This window comes from Notolepis coatsorum (genome assembly GCF_963971535.1).
Source record: "Notolepis coatsorum genome assembly, chromosome: 2".
Taxonomy (NCBI): Eukaryota; Metazoa; Chordata; class Actinopteri; order Aulopiformes; family Paralepididae; genus Notolepis; species Notolepis coatsorum.
In genome coordinates, this window is record NC_140166.1 from 203,285,874 (window position 1) to 203,313,495 (window position 27,622).

The 27,622-nt window shown below is 43.2% G+C and overlaps 1 protein-coding gene across 1 annotated transcript in view; it reads left to right on the forward strand.

Annotated features, from left to right (window-relative positions):
• xxylt1 (xyloside xylosyltransferase 1) overlaps positions 1–27,622 on the forward strand; it is an 89,750-nt gene that overhangs the window by 49,434 nt on the left and 12,694 nt on the right. Inside the window, exon 4 of the mRNA XM_084308813.1 lies at positions 563–695. Within this exon, the coding sequence (XP_084164939.1) occupies positions 563–695 (133 nt within the window). The remainder of the gene's footprint in view (positions 1–562; positions 696–27,622) is intronic.

Genomic DNA, 27,622 nt, shown 5'->3' on the forward strand with positions numbered 1-27,622 from the left:
TCATGTTTGTCTTTAACGGTAGTGCTTCTTTCATTTACATTGAAATTCCTTATATAAAAGTCAAGTCATATAAACGACCTGACATCGAAGGCATGTTACCCGCAAGGTGGAGGGGTAAGAGCCTCGGAAGGAGGGGGCAAGTGACAGTGAAATGGCCCTATAGCTGACTGGACCAAGTTGTTATGCTGCAGGCTATGCAGTAACTTCTTCCTCCTGTCATCACAAGGTCTCATAGTCATGGTGTCCCACTCAATCAACCCTGTCCCGCCAGTAGCCAGTCTGTTGTTATTCCATAATTTTATAGGGAGTTATGAAAGCAATAGGACTTAATACTGCCTCCTTTAGGGAGTTATGAGAACAATACAACTTAATACTGCCTCCTTTAGGGAGTTATGAGAACAATAGGACTTAATACTGCCTCATTTAGGGAGCTGTGCAAGGTTGAGTTAGTTGGTTATCTTTTCATACATTGTTATTGTAATTGAGAATGAGCGAGGTTATGGATGGTTTTGGAAGCCCTTTCATCATGAAATCATCACGATGCGGATGTTTTCTCTTTCAGGTCTGACACGCATCGTGCAGCTGGACCTGGACCTGAAGTACAGGACCAACATTAGGGACCTCTTTCAGGAGTTTGATCACTTCCCTTCAGGAGCCGTCATAGGCATCACCAGAGAGATGCAGCCAGTCTACAGGTAGGCAGCTCAATGCAGGACATGCACCGGATGCACAGATTTCCATGCTAGTATCGGATATCGGGCCGATACGAGGCTAAAACAGAATATCGTTTTACTAAAATCTGAGCAAGGTATAACATGTCAAAGCAAAGTTAAGCAGCTTGCTTTCCTATATGGTTGGCATGTAAAAGCAATAGGGGTGTAACGGTACACAAAAACCACGGTTCGGTACGTACCTCGGTTTTGAAGTCACTGTTCGGTACAGGTTTTCGGTACAGTGGGGGAAAGTTTGGCTTTCCATGTTCCACTCGGGTGATGTAGTGTGCAGTAACTAATTGTACTTGTAGGGCTGTCAACGAATATTCTATATTGAAATTAATAATCGACTTGTAAATATATATTTTTTAAATAATAATAATTATATTAGATTGTGAAAAAAACAGCCCCCGGTGGACGGTCGTTAGTGGTTAACATACCGTTGTATTCGTTCGGTACACTACACAGCCGTTCGGTACGGTACACACTGAAACTGTTCGGTTTGGTACGGATACGTGTACCTTTACACCCCTAAAAAGCAAGTTAGACTGAGAAAGAGAAAACAAAAATATATCTTTTGCTCTAATCAAGATGTCGATATTCAAAAAAATTTGATCACAAAAAAAAAGATGTCGATATTCAAATTCTATTTTGAAATGAAAATGTATTCAATGTTCAAACAATAGATACTTTTACCAAAGTCTCTCCCAGGCTGACAACCAGACAGCTCTGCAAAGGTATCATACTGTTCTCCTCAGCTGCAACGCATTCAACAGTTCTGGGGAAGGACAAAGTCAGGACATCAAGGATAGAGCTACAGTAAGGACATCACATATAGAGCTACAGTAAGGACATCACTGATAGAGCTACAGTAAGGACATCACCGATAGAGCTACAGTAAGGACATCACTGATAGAGCTACAATAAGGACATCACTGATAGAGCTACAGTAAGGGCATCACAGATAGAGCTACAGTAAGGACATCACAGATAGAGCTACAATAAGGACATCACTGATAGAGCTACAGTAAGGACATCACTGATAGAGCTACAGTAAGGACACCACTGATAGAGCTACAGTAAGGACATCACTGATAGAGCTACAATAAGGACATCACTGATAGAGCTACAGTAAGGACATCACTGATAGAGCTACAGTAAGGACATCAAGGATAGAGCTACAATAAGGACATCACTGATAGAGCTACAGTAAGGACATCACTGATAGAGCTACAGTAAGGACATCACTGATAGAGCTACAATAAGGACATCACTGATATAGCTACAATAAGGACATCACTGATAGAGCTACAGTAAGGACATCACTGATAGAGCTACAATAAGGACATCACTGATAGAGCTACAGTAAGGACATCACTGATAGAGCTACAGTAAGGACATCACAGATAGAGCTACAGTAAGGACATCACTGATAGAGCTACAGTAAGGACATCACTGATAGAGCTACAGTAAGGACATCACTGATAGAGCTACAGTAAGGACATCACTGATAGAGCTACAGTAAGGACATCACTGATAGAGCTACAGTAAGTACATCAAGGATAGAGCTACAATAAGGACATCACTGATAGAGCTACAGTAAGTACATCAATGATAGAGCTACAATAAGGACATCACTGATAGAGCTACAATAAGGACATCACTGATAGAGCTACAGTAAGGACATCACTGATAGAGCTACAGTAAGGACATCACTGATAGAGCTACAGTAAGGACATCACTGATAGAGCTACAGTAAGGACATCACTGATAGAGCTACAGTAAGTACATCACTGATAGAGCTACAGTAAGGACATCACTGATAGAGCTACAGTAAGGACATCACAGATATAGCTACAATAAGGACATCACTGATAGAGCTACAGTAAGGACATCACTGATAGAGCTACAGTAAGGACATCACAGATAGAGCTACAGTAAGGACATCACTGATAGAGCTACAATAAGGACATCACTGATAGAGCTACAGTAAGGACATCACTGATAGAGCTACAGTAAGGACATCAAGGATAGAGCTACAGTAAGGACATCACTGATAGAGCTACAGTAAAGACATCACTGATAGAGCTACAGTAAGGACATCAAGGATAGAGCTACAGTAAGGACATCACTGATAGAGCTACAGTAAAGACATCACTGATAGAGCTACAATAAGGACATCACTGATAGAGCTACAGTAAGGACATCACTGATAGAGCTACAGTAAGGACATCACAGATAGAGCTACAGTAAGGACATCACAGATAGAGCTACAGTAAGGACATCACCGATAGAGCTACAATATAAGGACATCAAGGGTAGAGCTCCAGTATAATTTCTTAACCTTAAACAAAAATGAAACCATGTAGTTGAAAGAAAACTACTAATAAAAGGGCATAACATGACAGGGCTTGTAAATGTGCTGGAGATGGTCTGGTGGTCGATATGAGCCGCGCAGCCTGTCAGTGCCCGTAGGAGCACCACTAAAAGCCCAGAGGAGGAGATGGCACCTTTTGATTTGCGACAGCCCGATGCTTTCAGTTCTTCCATCAAAGTCACAGTGACATTCTCTCTGTGTGTGTGGGTGCGTGCGTGGGTGTGTGCGTGCGCCACATTGTTTTTTGGTTCGTAACCAAGAGAGAGAGCTGTATGAACTGTGCTGCTAGACCTTCTAAAATTGAAAGCATATATTTGGGTCTGGAGGGAGGTATGGATGGAGAAGGTGTGGTGGACAGGGAGAGCAACAAGAGGAGGAGGAGGTGTGATGAGCACAGGGGAGAGGTTGTGGAGGGCGGGGGGGGGGGGGGGGCTGCTGGCTGGAGAGGAAACTGCAACATTCTGAAGGTCATGGTGTTTTTTTGGACTGCAACAACAGGAAGCTTAGAGCTGCTCCCTGTGTGTCTGTTTCTGCCCCCCCCTCTCTCTCTCTCTCTCGTTCTCTCGTTCTCTCGCTCTCTCGTTCTCTCTCTCTCTCTCTGTCTCACACAATATTAGTACATTCGTTTGTTAGTAGTATTGTGTTTGGTGTAATTTCAGGAAGAGGGAGAGGGGTACACTCATACACACGCACACACACGCACACACACACACACACACACACACACACACACACACACACACACACACACACACACACACACAGTCAAGAGGTACAACCACAATCTTGTACCGTCGGCTGCTGACAAAGTTTTTGGGTCTCATAGTGATATTGGACTCCTGGAAGGTGAGGGTGGTGATTTCTAACCAGGTATTTCAAAGCATTTTTTATTTGCCAAAACTCCTGGTCAGAGTTGGTTTAGGCAGTAATTTAATTATATTATATTGTTCAATAATAATATTATCCTTTTTTTATCATCTTTCAGGGGCTTATTTGTCGTGATATTGTGGTAGATATTGTGGTACACAATCCATTTAGAGTGATAACAAAATTATGGAATATTTGAGTATGTGACTTTGCATACGTAATTATGTATTGTAACCCTAACCCTAACCAACATTGACCCAAAAAAAATTATATATATATATAGTATTGTGCTAGTCATGTCCTCCACTTCGCCCAGAACCAGGTCAACGCCATATAAAAAAAACACTTGAAGCATCGTCATATTGTCCCGGAGTGTCTGCATCAACGCACACAGCTGACTGAGTTTCCAGTCGTCATTGTTTCCGCCCTCAGGTGTGTTTACCCCTCCGTGTTAATCCCCCAGCAAGCCACTGGAAAACAACGTGATTGACGGCAGATGGGCAGTGCTCGTCATACATAATGATACATTATTCAATTAGCTGAACAATTAACCTTTTCACTACCACACTACAGAAGGTTAACCTTTCACTACCACAAATCTGTAGTCTGGTAGTGAAAGGTCTGTAGTGTAGGGAAAGGGTTAACCCTTTGTCATGTGGCAGTGCCTTCTGTATTGTCGCAGTGAAAGGGTTAACCATTTGGTAGTGTGGTAGTGAAAGGGTTAAAAAGAAAAAGTCTTTTGGAAGCAGCTCACCAGCTGGGAGTGAAATTACTTGTGATGTGATTAGTTTTGCGAGTAGCTGGTGTGAATGAGGCTTGCTCGTAAGGTTGCCTTAAGCAAGATCAATATTTGAGGATTTGGCTGAGCTCTGACTAAGTCGAGACGCTCAGAGTCGGGAAATACTTGTCCCCGACACGCTGCCTGGGGGAGACGGAACCGGGAACCTTCAGATTATCAGATGACCGCTCTACCTCCTGAGCCACTGTTGGCCCCGACAACACTTGTGGATGCATTTGTGTGATTTTCTCACTTGGGTTGCATGCTACAGTATACTCTCCATGTCCGGTCACTCTGGTCTGAAGGAGTTCATTGACAAATTTAATAATAATAATAATAAGCCAAGTCATTGATTAGGGCTGGGTTCAAATCAATCTTCATTTGAATGCGCGATTATCAATTCATAATGCCAAGATCGATAAAAAATATATATATAATAATAATTATAATAATATATACGTATATATATATATATATTTTTTTTTCATACCCCAATTTTATCATTATGCCAATTCTCTTCCTGGTCGTTGCACGCATTGCCCCACTGTCAGTCTGGGGAGGATGTAGACCAGGGGTTGGCAATTAAGTTTGGCCTCGGGATAGGAATTTTGATTTTCCATTGGTTCTCCCAGCCCAGGTGACCATTTCTAGCATTTCCATTGGCTATAGTGACAGACTTAGATAATGATTGTGGAAATACAACAAATCTACGAAACCACTTACTGAGACATCACCCAGACGTGACAAATGCAAAAGGCAATGTTCCAATAAAAAGTACATTCATGTAACTGCTTGAGTCAATTCTTAATGTAAAGATTGATATTTTTAACAATGCAACATGTTAGAGGGTTCCTTGAGGGACCTTGTGAATCGGAATCGAATAATTTTGGGAAATCAGTGGCGATACCCAGTCCTATCATTGATTCCTCTTTGCCTGCAAGACAGGAGGAGACCCTAGGTGGCAGCACATAGCTGGAGACTACCAATTTCTCTGTCTGCAGTTCCTGTGTTTTTTTTCTTCTTCTCCAACCGCCCCCCTTCTCCTCCCCCTCTTCCATACTTCTTTCATTCTCCCTCCCTCCCTCCCTCCCTCCCTCCCTCCCTCCCTCCCTCCCTCCCTCCCTCCCTCCTCTCTCCCCTCTTGCAGCAGGGCGCCAGCTCTGAAGGAAGAATAGACAGCATACTTGAGTCTCAGACCATTGTTTTATCCTTGAAAGACATGTTCGTCAACACTTCAACAATGAAGCCTCTAGCCCTGAAGGGCTATGAACGCTCGCCAGTCTCTCACGTCGGTCAAGCAGTTTCCATTTATCATTTATATATTTGGTGAGCATTCCGTCCACTTTGTTTTGAGGTCAGTGATGATATTCAGCGACATCAACTTGTGATCCACTCGACGCCGCCCACAAATCGGTGGCAACCATTTTTGAGTCAGTGATTTTGAGAATGAGCAACAATCAGCTTCCTGTATTTCTCCACCCTCTTACGCTTGCGTATCAGCCCATGTCCCCTTCCCTTAACACATAGGTTGCCAGCCGGATATGACGATTTATCGCTTGGATGCCACCACGTTAATCAATGGGAGGACGAGCACATTTGCGAGCGATTAAACTATATCTTAAATTATGGCTATGTGTCTAATACACCCGTCGCTTATCTATGACTTGCTTGCAGTCAACATGTACGAAACAGATTGTTTTTTCATCAGTACATTTCCGTTTTATACTGTTTTGAATACGAGTATAGTTTCGGAGAGTTCTAGTAATTTCAGAGAAATTCCGCGAAAATAGCCATTTACTGGAATACACAAAACACGTTGTCATTTTCCGTCTGATTTATGAATAGTTTTCAAATAAACGCTAGATTATCGAGAGTATTTGTGTTCTTATGCACGATACAAAAGCAGGCTGAAAAATCATTTATTCGTGCCGCGCTCAGCGCCTAACACCACACACACACACACACACACACACACACACACACACACACACACACACACACACACACACACACACACACACACACACACACACACACACACACACACACACACACACACACACACACACACACACACACACACACACACACACACACACACACACACACACACACACACACACACACACACACACACACACACACACACACACACACACACACACACACACAGAAATCTCATTGTTGGCAACCACTGTGTTAAAGTTCCCCTCCACACATGTTTTTAACCGATTCAGATTCAGATATTTTATGTCTCGTATAATATAATATGTTTATTTGCCATATGCAACAAGTACAATGGAATTCATACTCTCCGTTTGCTCCACAGCACCAAGGAATAAAAAAATAAATAATTTACAGAATAAAAAAGCAGGTGTAAGGTGAACAACAAACAACTGAAAACAAACAAAACACGCACGGTGGAAAAACTGTGTGGCTCCCCTGTGGCGTTTCCCAATTCCCTCCCGCTGTGCACCTGGTGACACATACAAATAAGCTGTGCCCGAGATCATCTGAGCCCCGCCTCTGCCCAGCTAATTAGTCAATAATCTCATAACACCTTCACAATAACACAGCACCTTCATACAATAAAGTAACCACGGTAAAATCATCAAATTGGCTACAACAGCAGGTATTTATATACAATAAACAATCAATTGTCTGCCGTATGTGCAATAAAATAAGTACAATAAGTAAATAAAAATAAACAATCAAATAAAAACAAGTACACAGACAAGCTAAAATAATTGCACATTATATTGATGCACGAGGGTGCAGTAAAGTGGCTGAGCACTGTAGCAGCATTTGAGTCCAGTAATGAGTGGATTAACTGTTCATCAGGCGTACTGCCTGTGGGTAGAAACTGTTCTTGTACCGGTTTGTATTAGTTTGTATGCTGCGGTACCGGCGACCGGATCGCAGGGGGAGAACAGCTGGTGTCCCGGGTGGTTGTGGTCCTGGATGAGGGAGATGGCTTTGTTCCGACACCTGAACTTGTGGATCTCCTCGATGGCCGGCAGTGAACACCCGATGATCTTTTCTGTCGTCCTCACAGTCACAACCCTCTGGATGGCTTTCTTATCCCGAGTGGTGGTGTTGCCATACCACACGGTGATACAGCTCGTCGGTACGCTCTCTACGGTGCCTCGGTAGAAGTTCACAAGCCATTGCGTGCTTATGCCACACTTCCTGAGGCACCGCAGGGGGTAGAGGCATTGGTGGGCCTTCTTGAGCATGACCGCCGTGTTGTAGGTCATCGGAGATCTGGAGCCCTAGGAACTGGAAGCACGATGAGCTGGCATTCAGTGCCAGGCTGTTGTCCTGCACCGACACCTCAGCTGGACCAGCTCATCTCTGTACTCCGTCTCATCATTGCTGTTTATCAGTCCGATGACTGTGGTGTCGTCTGCAAACTTGATCATCCTGTTGCTGTTGTGTGTGGCTGTACAGTCATGTGAACAGAGGGTACAGCCCAGGGCTAAGACAGCAGCCATCGGAGATGTTGTCACCAATCCTCACCACCTGTGGCCTGCCTGTAAAAAAAAATCGATAATTCAGTTGCAGGTGGGGGTGTCCAGGCCCAGGTCCTTCAGCTTCAGGACCAGTTTGGCAGGCACGATGGTGTTAAAGGCCGAGCTGTAGTCAATAGGCAAACTGCAGTGGGTCTAGGCCAGTCTGGGATGATGCTGTTTATGTGCGTCATGACCAGCTTCTCCATGCACTTTATGGGTGTTAGGGCCACCGGACGATAGTCATTGACCGCACAGGTCTTAAAGACACAGGGTGAAATTCCATCTGGGCCAGCTGCCTTCCCTGCTTTCACCTTCTTGAAGGTTCTGCGGACCTCATACTCTTGACAGTTGTAGTATGTGTGCCTCTGGTTGGGTGATCAGTTTAGATAGATACAGTAGATAGATACTTTATTGCCATTTCAACACATGGTTGATTGGGATTTGTCTCGATGCAATGCTCATTTCAGCATAAAACTGTAAAAAAAAAAACATACAGTAGAAAAAACATACAAGAATACATACAATGCAATCCCTGAAGTAGAAGAAATATTTCATATGACCCACGGATTCCTAAAAATGCAACAGTGCTACAGTGCATAAAAGCTCAGTGCTCCTTTAAAGTGCATATTGCCTTAAAGTGCCTGTCGGCTAGTGCTAGCCATTCTAGTACAAAATGCCTGTGCATTAGGGCTTGAGTTCAGATGACGGACAACCTCGGAATATTTACTATTCCTAAAACGAGATGTCCTACACCTGAGACTTTGGAGTCTTCTACCAGAGGGAAGGGGGTTAAAGAGGTAGTAGTAACCAGGGTGAGAGGGGTCACCAATCACCTTCTCCCCTTTCCGCCTGATGTGTGCGGCATATATAGAGGTCACAGAAGGAAGATCACAGTCGATGAGTTATTTCTAGCTGTCCCCTATCATGGACGGTTGTGTTTCCATACCACACCATCACTGAGAAGGTGAGGACGCTCTCCAGTGGCTCTATAGAAGTTGAGCATCGCCTCCCTGGACACACCAAACGTTTTAAGTTGGCGCAGAGAGTGGAGCATCTGGTGGGCCTTGCTGATTATGTGGCTGGTGTTAACTTCCCACTTTATATGATCACATAAGGGTGGTGCCACTGCCAAGGCATTTAAAACTATCTACTAAAGTAAACTAATCTACTCTCTCCACCTGCTGGACTGCCTCCCAGTTTGTTGGTTATAACACTTATAACAATTACTTTGATATCGTTTTTCCACCAAAAGTGTTCAATAAACTACTGCCAATGTCTTAGCAGCCTCCCTTTGCCCTCATTGAGAATGCAAGGATCTATGAAGCCCCGCCCTTCCTCCCTCACGTCCCCCAAGCTGGGTAACTTTATCTTTTTCCACCTAAATGGTTAGTCAGAAATGTGTTTCACCCAAACACAACAATCTTGTTGTAACATATACAGTATACATAATATAAATAATACAAGTTCCACCTTAGTTAGCATGGATGATAATGTGGCCAGCTGGGCGTCCATGATAGTTTCTCAGGATTAGTTGCGTCACACAGGCAGCTCACCCCCCCCCCCCCCCCCTGGGTTCTGCACAAATAACAATCTGTATACAGTTAAAGGCATGCCAGAAAACTAGGTGGAGGAGACCTTTAATGACTTCTGGTAAATGACCGGTCTTGGCGGAGATACCTGAAAAAAACATGCTCATCCACTGAGTCATTTACATCGGTTTGGACTGCAGCCCATAGCAGGGATCTTCATTTCCTGATTGTGTGTGTTCCTGACTTAATTATAAAATAGCTTTTCCAATAGAACATAATATGCTTTTTATGGCTTAAGGTTAAGGTTAGGCATGTGCTGCATCTGGTTATGGCGAGACGCTAGGGTATGAATGTAAGTCGATGCAATGTCCCCAGGTTTGTCCTAAGTAAATGTGTTTGTACATGTTTTTGTTTTTGTGTGTATGTTTATTAAGTATCTGCTTTGTGTCTGGCCTTTCCATGAGCACCTGTCTCTTTTGTTCCACAGCTGTTATGTTCTGCTCCGAGGTATTAACACAAACATGACTGGTGCGTTTAGAGTAGACAGTCTCTCTGTGTGTGTGTGCGTGAATACAAAAGATTTGTGGAGCAGTTATAAACACACACAACCAGGTGGTATACTCCAGGCTTTAATTAATTTGTTTGTAATTAAGACAAATAATCTGCTGGTGTGTTTGTAATAAAAATGTATTAATTCAATCAAAAAAAAATTAAATTAAAAAAATACTATATACACATCATATTTAAAAAAGCAGCAATTCATATATATTATAATATGTGTACTGACAATAATGCTTTACGAAAGACCACAATATAAGATATTATCATCCCAAAAAAAAGCTTAAAAGACTCATGTTGCAGCTTTTATTTAGAAAAATGTGTAAGTCTTATTGTTGTAGTTGCTAGTGGAACGCAGGCTGCTCACAGGCCTTTGCTACAATGTTGCAACCCCTGCACATCTCAAAAGATTCAAGCATTTTGATTCCAACTTCCAATCAGAAGTGGGCGGAGGGTTGGGCACCGAGAACCGGTTCTAATAACCGGTTCTGGAACCGGAAGTAACATATTTGCATTTTGATTCTTTGATTCTTAAAAAAAAAATTAAAATCTTACTATGTTAATTAATATCCTAGTTACAGTACAGCAACCAAATTAAACTGTATCAAGTCAACTGACAGTGTGAATAGTATGAAAAAAATTAAAGATTTTTCACAAAAAAATTAAATCTCCTGTGAAATAAGCTGTGACCTGTTTTGACCTGCACCTCAAAGAATCGGAATTGAGAATCGTTTAGAACAGGAATCGAAACGGAGAATCGGAATCGGAACCGGAATCGTTCAAATCCAAACGATGCCCAACCCTAGTGATGGATATTATAGCTGTGTGAATTAACACTTCACTGCATAGAACTCTGCAACCCTGACTGCCTTTTTCACATCTGAAATGACATACAGTACATACTGCAGCTCAGTCATATTGGGAATCCAATGTATTTACCATTTCCTTGAAACTGTCTTTTTCAACTGTATGGATGGAAACCATTTCTTTCCCAATGTACCTAGTAACTGCCCGGGTACAGTCTCACCACCAGTGTCATGTTTATATGTTGTGGCCTTTGTGAAAGTCCCAACAATTGAGGGTTGGTTGCTTTTGGAGTTTTGGGCCACTTACTCTCTGTGGCAGTCATGCGGATTCTGTTGGATGGTTGTTTTTTAAGATTGGAGCAGAGATTTGTACAGAAAACGAGAGAGAAAGGGAAAGAGAAACACTGACTATAACGCAAGATTCACAACAGGCGTTGCATAATATCATCCCTTTATCAGGGACATGTGAGGGCCATTATTGTGGCCAAGTGCACAATATGTGCACAATTACATCGTCATATCGCCCGAGCCTATATATGGTATTTAAAAGAGGGGTGGGGTACATATTAATTGAACATGAACGCCTGTGAGGCACTTGCTTTGTCGTTTCAGACCTTTTGGCTTTTCTGGTTAGGAACCACTTTCTTCTAGGGGTTCCCAGTTCGATTCCAGCTCCTCCTGGCAGCGTGTCGAAGTGTCCTTGAGCAAGACACTTAACCTTGAACTGCTCCCGATGAGCAGGTTGGCACCTGGCATGGTCACCTCTGCCGTCGGTGTGTGAATGTGCGAGTGAACGGGTGAATAATAGCTATATAAATGCAGTCCATTTACCATTTAAGACATTACCACTACACACACACACACACACACACACACACACACACACACACACACACACACACACACACACACACACACACACACACACACACACACACACACACACACACACACACACACACACACACACTAAGGATGCACCGATCCAACTTTTTCAGTCCCAATACCGATACCTGGTCTTTGGGTATCGGCCGATACCGAGTACCGATCCGATACCCATTCTTGATTTAATAAACTGTATGCCTCACTGTGTGGAAGAGACTGGGATCATTATTTTGTGCAAGGCAACATCAGGCTTGACTTAAAACATTACTTTCCTAACTTAGTGAAACAAAATGTAACAAATTAACACATAGATATAAATGTACTGAATTGTTATTTATTATTCAAATAAAATAACCAATTATTTTTAATTATATAAAAAATTATAATAATAAAATGTTTCGCCAATACCCGATCCAGCTATTTTAGTCATATCAGGGCCGATATCAATATCGGATCGGTGCATCCCTAACACACACACACACACACACACACACAGCTCAGTTAGTAGTGGGTGTGCGAATATTGTATTAGCTGACCCTTGAGACAGGGTGTGCTCTGTCTATTTTGGAAACAAACCTCCGCCTCTTCCAGTTGGCTAATTAGCAATGGAAGAGAGACTGGAGTCACTGTCGCGAGGGCACCTCCTTCAGCCCGTGTTAAACCTTTTGTTCTAAATCTCCCCCCGAGGAGGACCTTCTTCCCGGGGACAGAAAGTAATGCAAACGTAATGCAGGAGAAGGAGCGTGTGGGGGCGGCGGAATCCAATTTAGCCTGCCTTGCATATCATCAATTCTGCAAGTGCTCTCAAAGCAGTTTCTGTTTTTGCATTCAACCCCCCCCCCCCCCCCCCCTCTCCCCTCTCCCCTCCCAAGGCCAAGGTGCCCGCGTGGGTAAGATGAATGTTCTTCAAGCCCCCTCTGCTATTCAGTAGCTTTACTTTCAAAAGGGACCCAAATGCATGGAGATGCATGCATTCATGTAAATTAGTGCAGTGAAAGTTTTATTTATTTTTTCCTGCGAGGCTGAACACTTTACTCTCAAGTCTCCTGAGACTTCCTGCGAGGCTCAACACTTTACTCTCAAGTCTCCTGAGACTTTGACACGCTTCGGAATCAACCGCTATCCCCATGATAGTCATTATGCCGGTTACTCGAGGGCGTGTACACTAGTAGGCGTGCGAGATAGACATCTTTCTTTTTAGAGCCACTATGGTCACTAGTCTAGTATGTCCACAGTCAAGGACAGTGGAAACCTGACCAATCTTTCGCTGTCGACTAAAAACACACTAGAAATAAAAGAAACTACTAACCTTCGTTCGATCTTCTACTATCATGCACTCTTCCACTAAATAATCTGCCTTACCTATATTACTACTTACTAATATGTCTCTACTACTATGCACTCAACACTGCAACACCCAAGTTTCAACACTTTTTGATGAACATTGTTAATCTGCTGAAAGAGTTGTACCATTCCTGCTGAATTGTCACTTTGGATAAAAGCCTCAGCTAAATGACTAAATGTAAATTGACCGGCTTGATTAGTCTACACACCTAATATCCAGACTTCCCGTGTATGTGTGTGTGTGAGGGCGTGTGCTTGTTGTTTTGAGCGTGCGTGCGTACGCACACAGCGGAATGCGGTTTTGACGGTGAGGTTGGATGTTCGGAGAAGCGATCGGAGACAGAGATATAGCCAGAGATTTCCTAGCTGGCCTCAGAGGGCTCCTGTTTTCCCTCTAAACAGATCCTTATCTCGGCCTCCTCCATGGTCCTGCCACTGTAGCTGCTCAGTAAGTACGTACGTAAGTAAGTAAGTAAGTAAGTAAGTAAGTAAGTAAGTAAGTAAGTAAGTAAGTAAGTAAGTAAGTAAGTAAGTAAGTAAGTAAGTAAGTAAGTAAGTAAGTAAGTAAGTAAGTAAGTAAGTAAGTAAGTAAGTAAGTAAGTAAGTAAGTAAGTAAGTAAGTAAGTAAGTAAGTAAGTAAGTAAGTAAGTAAGTAAGTAAGTAAGTAAGTAAGTAAGTAAGTAAGTAAGTAAGTAAGTAAGTAAGTAAGTAAGTAAGTAAGTAAGTAAGTAAGTACCTTTTCACAGATAAAATCACAAAGTGCTTCACAGAAGTAAAACATAGCAGTTACATAGAGATAAACGCACTACACATAAAACAATTCTGACACAATGTAAGCATAGGCATAACATAAGTAAATTCAATAACTAAATATGAGTGCAACATAAATGTCAGTCCTAAAAACAAAACAAGAATTTTAAAATGGACACGATAATTAATGGGGAGCCAATGTAGAGTGGATAAAATGGGGGTGATGTGGGCACGCCTACTTGTCCTGTAGGCCACCGTCCAAAGGGGAAACCCCTGCTGATACTCACTCCGTCTGCCCAGACACAAACACATACTCGACAAACATACACACGGAAGCCAAATGCGACCTCGCGTCACTTACCACTCACCGGCTAGTCAGCGCTTACGGGGATCCCGACGACACCCTACGTCACGACCCTGTTCCCGATCGTACATGAGACCCAGATAGCCTTGCCAGCCTGTTTGCACAGAATGTGAAAACACATTAGTGGACTGTGTTGTTTGATGGTAACGCACATTTAGGAGCTTGGTGGTAAAATCAATGAGAATGCCTTGTGTAGTGGTATATATCCAATAAAGTGTAATTTAGATATCGTTTCCTCTACAGCAGATGTTGAATATGAATATTGGATCTTAAAAGAAACATTCCCAATACATGTGAAATTACTTGACATTTTGCAATATATTATTGAGTATGAATCTCGGCGTGTGAGAGATAGTTTCTGTGGTGTCGAGTGGAGAGAGGGCTCTCTGCTTCTTGTTCGGTGTTAATGGGTTGAGCGTTATGCAGGGGAGTGCATCCTCCCACCGGCCGCATTCAGGACATGTTCCACCAATGAAAAGTCCATTATTCGAGAAGATGCCCAATCTCTTCCTGCTGCCTCCCTGCAGTCGCGTGACTCGAGTCCTTAATGTTTTAAAACCCGAGAAGCAGAACAGACATGGCCTGCTTACATAAGAGCAGTATCTGCAGCCAGAAATGCAGACACACAAGGAGAGAGAGACAATAGGCCGAGGCAGGCCTGCGTTTCTTGTGATTTCACATGTTTGCTTTTGAGCATCCCGTGACTTTTTAAAGCTGTGTCAGACGTGGAATATAAAATATTTGTGTACTCTGCACTGCAATAACAATCTTTCAATCTCTTAATCTTTCATATCATTATTATATGATACTGTGTAAACGTACCCCAGAGGAAGGGGTCAAGTAGTCTCAAGTAACTGCACGGCACCATGTCCTCCCTCCTCACTCCCTCCACCCCCCCCCCCCCCCCCCCTCTTCTCTCTGCCGAAGACTTTGAGATTTTCTGAATGTTTGTGGAATATCAGGTTTTATCCACTCGCCCCTTAACTCATTCAGCGGCAGTCATGAGTACAGTCGGGTTAACTCGCCAACCGGTCAGCGCCAATCACGAGTAAAGTCGGGTTTTAATCTGTATTTCTTTTATTAGCTATATGAATTAATTTTTCATCCATCCAGCCTGATGTTATCATTGGGAATGGGTCTGAGCTCGCAAAAGGGCAAATACTGCTGTCTACGCCTTCCAGCCGGTATTGCACTCTATTAGAAATGGTGTAGTTTCTTTTCTGGGCCGATCTGAGCTGTGCGGGCGGGGTTTAAATACTCCGGCAGGACTAGCCTTTACAACGTTACATCTGCGATGCTGGCGCCCCCCCCCCCACCCCCCCCCCCTTCATATGCAATGCCGGGCAATGTGGGACGGACCTCCACGAGCAGTACTTGGAATGGCAATCAGATAATTGGATTATTTCTTTTGCATTACATCAGAGACCAGGTAAGGACTCTATATATAAAATCTTGCGTTGATCTGATATTTCTTTCTACCGCAATCGAAGCTGTCTGTGTGTGTGTGGCTGTTTACCGTTGAGTGCAGGAGGTGGCTAGCACCATACTATATAAAAATACAAAATGACTTACCTATACTAACCTGATGTTTAACATGGTATTATAAATACAACAATAATAATGGTCAACTTACCTATGTAACACAGGCCCAATTGTTAGCCCTTTTCACACAGAAATCCTGTCATAATGCCACAATGGAGAATCTCCCTTTACCCCTAATCTGGCGGCTTTGGTTTGTCCACACTGAACCTAGCAAAGACGGCATTATGCCATCATAAATGGTAAATGGTAAATGGCTGCATTTATACTATAGCGCTTTTATCCAAAGCGCTTTACAATTTGTTCCTCACATTTGACCCATTCACTCACACATTCACACACCGACGGCAGAGGCAACCATGCAAGGTGCCAACCTGCTCATCAAGGACACTTCGACACACTGCCCGGGAGGAGCGGGAATCGAACCGGGAACCTCTGGATTACCAGACGACTGCTCTACCTCCCGAGCCACTGTTGCCCCCATCATCGTGTGTGTTCAGACAGAATGCAGTGATGCCGTGTTCCCGAGTAACGTAGTGCGTTATGAAATAGGTCTCCAAAGGCGTATGCATTAGATAAAAAATATTCTCAATTTGACATGCATAACTCATGGTGATTAGTTAAGACAAGCTTTCTCTGGGCTTTTGAAAATGTAGTCTGCTTTAAAAGATTATAGAAGAAAGATTATAGAGACCTGCGTGTAATCTTCAAGTGCATGGTGCTCCGTTTTGGCAAAATTGTCCAATGCATTCTAACGTTATGTGTGGGGTCCACCACCATGTCAATAATTAGGATTTGCATTTTCTAGTGCATACCAGGCATTACACCTGCCCTCATTACATATTATTTCACAAACCCTACATTTCAATGTCTCAAAAATTGCTTTATCCCTAAGTAGATGATGCAGTGTCAGCCTTTATTCTATCCCACCGATCATGGACAAAGCAATATTCCCGCAGGTTGGTGATGCGTGGTGGTGGTGCTCCACCCTGTGAAAACAGTTGTGGTTACTTACGATATGACCTACAAGCTAACCACTACAAAATTAACCACATCGTAAAAACCCCACCCCCTATCCCACAATGCGGGGCAGTCCCTTTCACACAGATGCTGGTGCGAAACCACCCTGGCAATTTCACCATACCTGAAGACGACGTAATGTTTTGCGTCCCCCCCCCCCCTACCTTTCACACAGCACGACATGCACGCATAATGGGGTAAGATTCCCTGGGAAGCGTGAAAGGGGCTCGTGTCGATGCATCTTTCTCAGACCAGGCTGTTCCTTGTTCTGAAAACAGGAACAGGGGGACAGCTTTGGACAGGGTAGCGATACAGACTGTCCCTGACGACCTGCTAATGCTCGCTGTTCTCCTCTCAAGTGTCTGGGAGACACTTCATTTGAGTGGTTGCCAGACGAAAGCATGAGAGGAAGCAGGCGGTGGCCGCTCTTTGAACTGGAAGCCCGGAGGGAGAGATATGTGGAGGAATACTAATCTAAGAAACGTTATGGCTGTAGTCGTGTCGACGAAGGGAGAGAAAAGTAAATTGTATGAAGACGGCGAACTGAAGGGAACAGTGCTCCATCGTTTCCCAACTGCCGAAATGTCATTAGTACTCAGAAGGTTGGGATGGCCAGTTCTACAGTCGCGCCTCAGATGCTTTGTCCCAAACCTAGTTACAAGGACATGACCAACGGGCAATATGACATGGAACAACCTGTACACTGTGATATGATTTAGACCTCTCTATTGATAACATATGATAAAAATAGGGTACACAAGCTACTTCTTTTGATGATCATATTCCATTTGAATAATTTCATATTTTATGACGATTTTACATGAATAATGCTATGATGTTATCATATAACGCCAACAAATGAATGATTATATTGACACATTTTTGTATTGTAGTGAATTAATTGATAACCCAATGCACTATTAATCGGCTTAATCTACTCGACAAACAGAACAAGCAACACAAGAGAGGGTAGTTTCACCCGATATAATGTCTCTCTAGTCTCTGACCACAGCTGTTATCTCTGTATCTCTCTAGTCTCTGACCACAGCTGTTATCTCTGTATCTCTCTAGTCTCTGACCACAGTGTTATCTCTGTACCTCTCGTCTCTGACCACAGCTGTTATCTCTGTACCTCTCTAGTAACTGACCACAGCTGTTATCTCTGTATCTCTCTAGTCTCTGACCACAGCTGTTATCTCTGTAGCTCTATAGTCTCTGACCACAGCTGTTATCTCTCTAGTCTCTGACCACAGTGTTATCTCTGTACCTCTCTAGTCTCTGACCATAGCTGTTATCTCTGTATCTCTCTAGTCTCTGACCACAGCTGTTATCTCTGTACCTCTCTAGTCTCTGACCACAGCTGTTATCTCTGTACATCTCTAGTCTCTGACCACAGCTGTTATCTCTGTATCTCTCTAGACTGACCACAGCTGTTATCTCTGTACCTCTCTAGTCTCTGACCACAGCTGTTATCTCTGTATCTCTCTAGTCTCTGACCACAGCTGTTATCTCTGTATCTCTCTAGACTGACCACAGCTGTTATATCTGTACCTCTCTAGTCTCTGACCACAGCTGTTATCTCTGTACATCTCTAGTCTCTGACCACAGCTGTTATCTCTGTATCTCTCTAGTCTCTGACCACAGCTGTTATCTCTGTATCTCTCTAGTCTCTGACCACAGCTGTTATCTCTGTACCTCTCTAGTCTCTGACCACAGCTGTTATCTCTGTATCTCTCTAGACTGACCACAACTGTTATCTCTGTATCTCTCTAGTCTCTGACCACAGCTGTTATCTCTGTATCTCTCTAGTCTCTGACCACAGCTGTTATCTCTGTACCTCTCTAGTAACTGACCACAGCTGTTATCTCTGTATCTCTCTAGTCTCTGACCACAGCTGTTATCTCTCTAGTCTCTGACCACAGTGTTATCTCTGTACCTCTCGTCTCTGACCACAGCTGTTATCTCTGTACCTCTCTAGTAACTGACCACAGCTGTTATCTCTGTATCTCTCTAGTCTCTGACCACAGCTGTTATCTCTCTAGTCTCTGACCACAGTGTTATCTCTGTACCTCTCGTCTCTGACCACAGCTGTTATCTCTGTACCTCTCTAGTCTCTGACCACAGCTGTTATCTCTGTACCTCTCTAGTCTCTGACCACAGCTGTTATCTCTGTAGCTCTATAGTCTCTGACCACAGCTGTTATCTCTCTAGTCTCTGACCACAGTGTTATCTCTGTACCTCTCTAGTCTCTGACCACAGCTGTTATCTCTGTACCCAGGGTACAAATTAGTCACACGCCGACCGCCACAGGCTTGTAGATTTAATGTTTGGCCGTCATAAATTAAGGCCTGGGCGCCATCTGGCGGCCAACAAAATCCACTGCATGCGTCGGCTAGAGCTGCCGCGATCGCTGTTGCATCACGCTCACCGCAGAGTTAGGCTGAATACCGCGTCACCGCTGTTTTTTATCATAATAATAAAGTTGGCTTGCGGCTCTGCAGATATACCCTACTCGGTTCCAAGCGACCCTATTGGTCCAGCCTGGCTCTGCGGCTCTGCAGATACCCCCTACTCGACGCGTCACACTTTGTAGCCTCTGAACAGAACGCCGCGCCGCCATCTTTACTGCCTCGCTAAGGATGCATTTCATTCAGGATTTGTTTGCGACAGAACCAAGTGCAATAAACAAAAAAGAAGCCTTATTTATTGATGAAACAACCGACATCAACCCAATTTACCACGAGCGGAGAGTTTAGTGTCACAACAAGATCGCTGATGTGTTAAGTTTGTTGTTGTTATTAGCCTAATACTACAGTCAGCCGATATAGAGAGGTAACGTTAAACCCGGGTTTGCTTGGTAGAATACACAATGAGAGGTAACGTTAGCGTTGGCAGAATAGACGCAACGAGAGTCTGGTTAATGTTGTTATTGATTGATTGATTGAAACTGTGTTAAACTCTGGCTTGCTGCAAGCCCTCGGACATCTATGCCCACGGAGCGCTGCACAGATGTCCGCCAGGGTGGCAGCCACACATAATAATAATAATAATAATAATAGATTGGATTTGTAATGCACTTTTTGTTCACTGGGATCCCAAAGTGCTACACTACATGGTTAAAACAGTTAAAAAATAGAAATAAAATGTGTGTCCCGACCCCACTTCTATGTTTCAATAAATTATTTGCATTTAAAACTATTAACACTGACTCATTCCTTCAGTTCACTCAAAATTATGCTAATATTCCTTATGTTGTTTATGATATTAATTGAAAATAGCATATGAGAGTATTATATGTAATAATAACACATGGCGATATACTAAAAAGCTATTTATAATTTTTGGCTAGTAAAAAATCTGCCCGGCTGGTACTTTTAAAAATCTACCAGCCAAATGGCTGGTGAGTCAAAAAGTTAAGTTTGTTCCCTGTCTGTACCTCTCTAGTCTCTGACCACAGCTGTTATCTCTGTACATCTCTAGTCTCTGACCACAGCTGTTATCTCTGTACATCTCTAGTCTCTGACCACAGCTGTTATCTCTGTATCTCTCTAGACTGACCACAGCTGTTATCTCTGTACCTCTCTAGTCTCTGACCACAGCTGTTATCTCTGTACATCTCTAGTCTCTGACCACAGCTGTTATCTCTGTATCTCTCTAGACTGACCACAGCTGTTATCTCTGTACCTCTCTAGTCTCTGACCACAGCTGTTATCTCTGTATCTCTCTAGACTGACCACAGCTGTTATCTCTGTACCTCTCTAGTCTCTGACCACAGCTGTTATCTCTGTATCTCTCTAGTCTCTGACCACAGCTGTTATCTCTGTATCTCTCTAGTCTCTGACCACAGCTGTTATCTCTGTATCTCTCTAGTCTCTGACCACAGCTGTTATCTCTGTATCTCTCTAGTCTCTGACCACAGCTGTTATCTCTGTATCTCTCTAGTCTCTGGTCTCTGACCACAGCTGTTATCTCTGTATCTCTCTAGTCTCTGACCACAGCTGTTATCTCTGTACCTCTCTAGTCTCTGACCACAGCTGTTATCTCTGTATCTCTCTAGTCTCTGACCACAGCTGTTATCTCTGTATCTCTCTAGTCTCTGACCACAGCTGTTATCTCTGTATCTCTCTAGTCTCTGACCACAGCTGGGTGAGATGCGCGGAGGGGCGGGGGGGGGGAGTGAGACGCGCAGTGTTTCTGATACGCCAGTAGATGTGAAACATGCGTCATCGTCCGGCCCGCAGTCACTCCTTTAAGCGGTTCCTTATGCTCCTTTATATAATAGTTATTAGAAATATTCCTTCTGTGCATTTTTGCGCTGGCGATGCACCCCGAAGAATATTACCCTTTCTGCTTTTCCGCTCTTTCCACGAGAGAGACTGAGCAGATGAACCCGGGGCGAGAGGCGCGCAGCCTTTACTGATCTGGTCTACAGTATTTAATATGGTCTCTTCAGGAGAGGAAAGGAGGAGACCGCTTTCAGCCTTGCGATAATGGCTACATTGCATTGTTTAAAAATGGTAAATAAACGGTAAATGGTGCATTTATATAACCGCTTTTTTTCCAAAGTGCTTTTAAATTGTGTTCCTCACATTCCCCCATTCACTCACTCACTCACACACCGACGGCGGACCATGCAAGGTGCCAACCTGCTCTGGAGCAATGAGGGGTTAAGTGTCTTGCTCAAGGACCCTTCGACACCGGGATCTTTCCGATTACCAGACCAGCGCTCTACCTCCTGAGCCACTGTCGCCCCTTCAAGGGTGCAATTCACAAGGAAGGTTTTCTGACGGTTAGTTATTACCAGTGGTTTTGATTGATTGATTGAAAACTTTATTAACAGATTGCAGAATGGGTACAATACAGTACAGCTCAATACACACAATTGTTAAGGGGATGCAGACCAGAGAAAGACTTTCGTCTTGTTTACATCAGGGTCCCCCATTTTCAATTCATCAGAGACATCCAAACTATAATTATGGGCAACTCTCTTCCCAAAGCCAGAGACCAGAGACGAGTAATGATAATGATGTCATCAAGATTTAAAATCCAGACCTGCTTAATTGTCTTGAGATTTGAACGCTTAAAGAACCTCTCTCCTCTTTTACTTAAATCTACTCTTGAGTGAAATGTACTGTACCTTTTCACATTTCAGGGAAAGAGCTCGCGGTCCGTTTTGTGCTCTCTTTGTATCGGGACCCTCGCACCTCATCCAATTGCCTAGAAGAGAGTAGATCTGTCTGACATCAAAGCAAGTCATCTCTATAGGATATTTTCATTCAGAAACTGTACAAAGTTTCTCAGTGCGTCTCATTTCTCCAACGGTACTGCATGGAAATTGGAACATCCTTCTTAATAATAATAAACGTATATATAATTTGTATCCCATAAATTAAATGTTGTAGTGAAAGATGCAAAACGTATTCATTGTATTAACCAGATTGAGGTTCTGTGAAGATTTGTAGTTACATTTGAATGAATGTCATTACATTTTAACTTGTGCTTCAGAAATAGTGTATTGGAGTCACATATCCCAAGAGACTGGCTTTACACAAGGCTTGTGTAAATGTTACCCTTGCCGGCGGCTGCGCTCGCCCTAAATATGTGTTTCTGCGCACGTAGACCCTTACTTAAGAGAGACAAACGATGAGGTGCCATAACCATAACTCCCCAGTTTGCAAACCGAGCGACCTTACGACAGGCCGCTCAAGGCTGTGCGAACAGGTAGTTGAGCTCATGGCTACTATTTATAGAGCGGCAATAAAAAGAAAAGAAAAAAGTAGCATGACAAAAGAAGGCCGTCACACCCAGTAGATTTGAATGAGCTGCAGACTGAGGAAGAGCATACAATCATCATCATCATCATCATCATCATCATCATCATCATCATCGCCATTGTCTCTACTGTCTTCTCATCAATGTTTATTTGGGTCCCGGCTAATTAATTAGCATTTAGAACAGGGCATCTGCATGCTTTTCTCCTTAGCACCAGGATGACTAAGTGGTGATTGGTTCTTTATGGAAGTTGCTGACCGTTAACAGGCTTTGCCAGCCTCGGCTGCACCGTAAAATCCGTCTTCCATCCCCATGTGTTTCAAGGCTGAGCATTTACATGCTCAAAGGAGTTCAAGTTTCAAGTTTCTTTAATAGTTGTCATACAGAAGTACAGAATACTTTTATACAAAATGCTTCTTACTGTTACGCTCCAGAGACTGTGCTAGGCAAAGATAAGTATGAAATAAAATAAAGTAGCATGTAAAAATAGAGGTCACAGTGTTCAGTATAGACATATGTACAATGTTCGATGCAGACTAGAAGTAACTGAGTTACCATACAATATACTATGCAATATACTAATATGCAATACTATATAGTGCAAAGCAGAAATGGGATGAGGTACAATTTACAGTAAGGTGTACGAGTTGTAGTGCAAATCCTTTACCAATAAATATAAAGTGTGTTTAGGTGATCTAAAGTGTGGAGAGTGGGTGCTGCAGTGTGTTGTTTGTTTAAAGTGAGTGTGTGCGTGTGGATGTGTGTGCTGTGTGCATTTGATGGTTGTTGCATAGTGTTTATTGTTCGTTGAGCAGCCTGATGGCCTGGGGATAGAAGCTTCTTCTGAGTCTTTCTGTGCTAGCCTTGAGACTCCGGTATCGCTTGCCTGACCGCAGCAGTTCAAAGAGGCAGTTGTTCGGGTGGCTGGAGTCCTTGATGATTCTCTTAGCCTTGCCCCTGCACCGCTTGTTGTAAATGTTCTGGAGGGTGGGAAGCCCCCCTCCAATTGTGCGTTCTGCTGAACGTGTCACTCTTTGTAGTCTGCTTCGGTCTTGTGCAGTGCTATTCCCAAACCAGGAGGTGATGTTGCCAGTCAGGATGCTCTCTATTGTACATGAGTAGAAGTTCTTAAGGAGTTCCAGAGACTTATGCTTTGATTTACTGGTATTCTATGAAGACACTTTGTGTGTGATTCTAAGAAGACACTTTGTGTGTGTGATTCTAAGAAGACACTTTGTGTGTGTGTGTGTGTGTGTGTGTGTGTGTGTGTGTGTGTGTGTGTGTGTGTGTGTGTGTGTGTGTGTGTGTGTGTGTGTGTGTGTGTGTGTGTGTGTGTGTGTGTGTGTGTGTGTGTGTGTGTGTGTGTGTGTGTGTGTGTGTGTGTGTGTGTGTGTGTGTGTGTGTGTGTGTGTGTGTGTGTGTGTGTGTGCTTGAGCAATTCATAGTTTTGAAGGGGTAAAAAAAGATCATACTGCATTGGCCGCTAGCCAGTCAGCACATGGAACAGAGCATTTTGTACTTTCTTGAAAAGAACACTAGTCTAGAAAAAAACTGCTGAAGTCACACCCACAGCACAGTGATTTACGCACCCCAGGGTCTCGCCAGAGACATCCTGAACACTCACTGTCACGAGTAAGATGTGAAAATCACCGGCCTAGGCAACGTTGTGTTTGGCCTGCTTTTTCTTAAAATCTGTGTCCTCATTTTTTTTTTCACAACGTGGTAATTCACGCTGGTCTACGCTCAGAGACCGACGGTTGTATTGCTGGGACGTGGCTGTTCATGCTAGTTTACGTTCCTTCATAGTAGAGCCTTGCCTCACGCTTGCAGATGATGTTGACACAGTCATTATGTCTCTTTCTGTACCGTCAGTAGTTACCACTCATCATCTGTGGATGGTGTCTGCACGGTTCTGTTTGGCAAAAACAAACTTCAAAGACCCCAGTTGATCGGCAATTCCGACGGATACCGGAATTAAAAAGACTACTCTGCCGATTATTTCAAATGAGTCTCGCTAGGTTTTCAGACTTTCTCCAAAACAACGTATTCCTCTTTCATCTCTGTAAGGTTGGCATTTGATTTGATGGTAGGAGAGTGGAAGCGGAAAACCAAAGAGAAAATTGCAGGTTTATCTGTTGTTGCTACAAAGTGCTACCTGCGGTTGGACATGAGGATTGCTCTTGGCTCCCTGCTTTCATCTCCTACATCTTTGCTTTTGAAATAGGCTCTCAAGCTCTTAAAGCAAAATTTATGTCACATGCGGCCCAGTGAAAGCCCCATGTTGTGAAGGCTTTTGTTTCCCCAACTAAAAACTCCAATATCCTTGAGAGTAGGGAACTAGGGACGCACCAATACCGATACTGGTAGTTGATATCAGTCCGTTACCGGGCTAAGATAGAATATCGGTATCTGAAGATTTCTGCGATACTAAATCGGATACCAAGAAACACGTCTAACGTTCCAGAAATCTAAGCAAAGTGACTTGATTTGCTGAATTTGACACGTTAACTCTCTCTAATGGAGAAAAAATGATCATATCCCAATTTTTGTCCAATGACCCCAAAATGACGGCCCAAGTCTATACTGTTTGTTCTGAAGGTCCAGATTAACACTGAAAGTCTGCGTTTATTATTTTGTATAACTTATATATTGTTTATATATATAAGATATATATCTTCACGTCATCTGTTTTACGTGCCAGTATTTATCATTCGCCTTTTGTATATGTCCCATTCTTAACGCTGTAGGCGCTAGCGCGCTCCCCTCTAGACATGTTCAGAACATGCCCAGGCAAGCCCAGAGAGAGCGCATTGATCTGTGTGGGTGAACAGGCTCAGTCCACAGGTAACACAGAGTGAGAGAGAAGTAACGTTTGGCGCAGTTGTAAACAGACGGCAAGGCAACGTATCGTTATAGAGAGCCGAACGGCTAATTAGATACAACCATAATATTGTCGAGCCACTATTGGTACAGTATAGTGACTTGTGTAAGCGAAGTAACGTGGAGAGACTTATAGTTGAACCCAGCGACGTTCTGGATATAACTACTTATTGAAGACTTCCTGCGGGTTAGCCTAGCAAAGGGGCTAACTAGCTATCACCCATGCCAACGGGCTTTTGGACTAATAGCTATTAATCCTGCCATCGGGCGCTAGGAATACAAGGACCGGTCCGTACGAGACCCTCTTCCCCAGCGACGACAGGATTATCCCACCAGTCTTCAGTTCTCTGGAGTCGGAGCTCCAGAGAGAATTACAGTCTCCATCCACCATCTTGCTTTTCCCTGTGCTGCTTCGCTCCGCCTTACTCCATTCAGAGCTCCAACGGTCAGGTACCCGTAGTATAGGAACTATCGTTACCTCGGACATTGTGGCATTGATATTAAAGTAATAACAGGAGATCTGTGTTCATATGCTATGTATGTTCTGGCATTAATATTAAAGTAATTGTTTAACTTGTATCACTGTCCCCTCGCAGTTAATGGAGTGTCCGCCATTTTGTGTACCTATATTGTCTGGCTAATTAATATTCTAGTAGTGGTCTAATCTAAACATTTAAATACAGTCAGGGTTGTGTAGCCCCTTAGCTACACTGTTCATTAAAAGTAATCGGATCGTTACCCGATGTCGACTGATACCCAAAACCTAGGTATCAGTATCGGCACTCTGGATCGGTGCATCCCCCACTTGAGAGCCTAACCGCTGCTCTGAAGCTCCATCCTCACAACCTTTTTCTGGTGACGAGAGGGAGCTCACAACACAGACAAGAGAATGTGTTTATTTAACCAGATTAGTCTCGCTGAGGTCAAGGATTTCTTTCGCAAGAGAGACCTGGCAAGGAGGGAAGGTGGAGAGCGTAGCGAGAGCATACGAGGAACATGCTGTTTTTCTTCTTCACTGTGTTTACAAAGCCTTCTTTTGATAACGGTCCTCAGAATATTTGTAGCTCAGCCGACACGCGACAGAGCTGATGTGTGTCTTCTGTCAGCGTGAACATCCCTGTAAACATACCAGAGTTTACCAACCTAAGTTCTCAAGATGACAGAGCCTCTTCCTCAAGAGCATACAAGACGATTTAGTGAACCCTACCCTACCCTTTCAAATCTAGTAAGGTGACCCCGTAATGAGGTGGGAAAAAACTCCTTTGACCTAAGAATTTAATATACAAGAAAATCACATGTTCACATTGTGCCGATTACCTGTCATACTGAATGCATAGACAGTGACACATTCCTGTGCATAACCAGTATCTCAGCTGGGGACAAAGATCCAGCTGCTATTGTGAGCTGGTCAATGTCGACCTTGTATAGGCTAGCAAGGTCTTTCATAAATTGACAAAGAACCATTATAATTCCATTTGTTGTGTTGTGTTCATTCATGGTTAGAGAGTTGAGGTTAAATACAATGATATAGCACATTCACACTCCAAGTGATATGAGCAGAAGGAGGTCTGGTCCCTCAGGTATGTATTTATATTTGCGTCACTGTACATAATTAATACTGTAGTGTACATACATCAGGAGTTTATCATATATATTCCATTTAATCGCTTGTTTACATTTGATTACACTGTATATTGTTAATGCACTTACTGTTACCTAGCACTCTGTTTAGATGCCAAGTTTTTTTTATTGTACTGTACTTGTGCTGTACGATGATAATACATTTGAATCTATTCTAATTCGTTTTACAATTGCAAATACATGTGTGGCCAAAATGTATTTTTAATTTAAGTTATATGTTTGTTCAGTGCAAGGGTTCAGTTATTAGTAATTTTTGTTTGATTCGGAAATGTTCTAGGGATCCCATT